This window comes from Elephantulus edwardii, unplaced genomic scaffold, assembly GCF_000299155.1.
Source record: "Elephantulus edwardii isolate Elephantulus edwardi_28Jun2011 unplaced genomic scaffold, EleEdw1.0 scaffold00067, whole genome shotgun sequence".
NCBI lineage: Eukaryota > Metazoa > Chordata > Mammalia > Macroscelidea > Macroscelididae > Elephantulus > Elephantulus edwardii.
The window spans coordinates 14,142,411-14,144,077 of NW_006399817.1; the positions used below are offsets into that span (position 1 = coordinate 14,142,411).

General features: G+C 33.3%; 1 protein-coding gene across 1 annotated transcript in view; it reads left to right on the forward strand.

The window, feature by feature from the left end:
- The window catches only part of PIK3C2G (phosphatidylinositol-4-phosphate 3-kinase, catalytic subunit type 2 gamma), a 576,625-nt gene that overhangs the window by 75,096 nt on the left and 499,862 nt on the right, over positions 1 to 1,667 (forward strand). The window contains exon 8 of the mRNA XM_006888484.1: positions 1,142 to 1,264. Coding sequence (XP_006888546.1) covers positions 1,142 to 1,264 — 123 coding nt within the window. The remainder of the gene's footprint in view (positions 1 to 1,141; positions 1,265 to 1,667) is intronic.

The window sequence follows — 1,667 nt, forward strand, 5'->3', positions numbered from 1 at the left end:
AAAAAATGTTTAAAATTAAAGAAGATAATATATGTAAATAACCTATTTCAGATAGAAACTTTACAAAACTGGAATAATGTTCTAATCAAGCTATCTGATATTTGTATAATGGAATTTTACAAATTCACATACATCACATATCTACTGATAATAAATCTATGAAAAAATGAATATGGTATTTAATATGTACCTCTTTCATAATTAATACATAGAATAAAACAAAAGTTTTTCTCCCACTAATCTTTTGCTGTAGTGAATTGGCTCTGTCAGAGGGAACATATTTCAAAATGCTGCCATTTTTTCTATATATACTAAATTCATCCACTTTTGTTGAGTCCATTCCAACTAATGATGACCTTGTAACAGAATATCAATCAAAGAATCTCAGAAATTTGAGCCTAAAATATGTGGATAACTATCTTAAGGGCAGTCTGCAGTTGTGATTGCAAAATTATAAAAAGGAAAAAAAAGGCTATTACGGGAGCTCTGGTGGACTTCTGGCAATTAGTTGCACTGCAATCCTGAAGGCATGCAATTTGAGGCCACCAGCCGTTCCAAGGAAGAAGGATGGACAATCTCTTCCTATGTGATTAACTGCCTCTGAAAACCTACCAGAGGATTAGCTATGGGTCAATTCTGACTACGGTAAATAACAACAACACAACAATTACAGTAGAGTCCACTTGAAGCAAGTTATTTTTGGGAAACATTGATTGCTTCAAGGACAGTGGAAATTAGATGATAAACAAATGTCCTTCATCATTTTCCCCAGAAAGTTCTGAGCATTTGTTTGGATCTCACTTAAATAAGTTTGCTGTCCTGGACACTGATTCCAAAACCAGATGCAATTGCTTCATGACTATAAAAGTTCATTTATTAGTCAAGCACATTACTGTTTGTATCAGCTGGGGACTTCAAATTGCAAATGTATAATCTTAATAATTTTAGTTTAGACCATTCTTGCTGCAGATTAGGGCAAAAGTCACATCACAAACAGAATCTTGAGAATATTCTTTTTATATCTAAGCAAGGGCCCACATTTTGGTATGTGTCATTTTCCTAGTAACAGTGATAGTTTGAAGAGAAATAAATGTCCTCACAATGTCAATAAACAGTAAGATATGAATCTTATAATCTACAGCAAAATTTGGATAATGTTATTGAAGAAGTGAAAAATATATGCAGTGTTCTTGGGTATGTGGAAACCAAACAAATTACAGATGCAGTAAAGAACCTACATCTAACTCTTCAGGGACAAGTAGAGGTGAGTATGCTTACTAATTTCATAGCAATTATTTTAAATATGGGTTCAATATTTAAGCAAAGTCAAACTCTTCAGACTAAAGAGTACATATGTGCATGTGTATAGATAGAAAATATGTTAGTATTTTTATGGTTAGTAGCAATCTTATTCCATTAAACAAGATGGATTTAGTGAAGTTTAAAGGCTATTGCTTACATTTTTGAACTTTGTAACTATAATAGAGCTAAGTGAAACCGAAATCCTTCTAAGTTAAATGTGCTATGGTCACATTCACGTGCAGATGCTTGCATGAGCTAATGATGTATTTTATGTGCCTCAGTGTGTGATCTCTCCTGGCCATGTGCCCAAAGTATGTGAGACTGAACTTCAAAATCCTAGCCTCCAAGGAGAAACTTGATTTCAC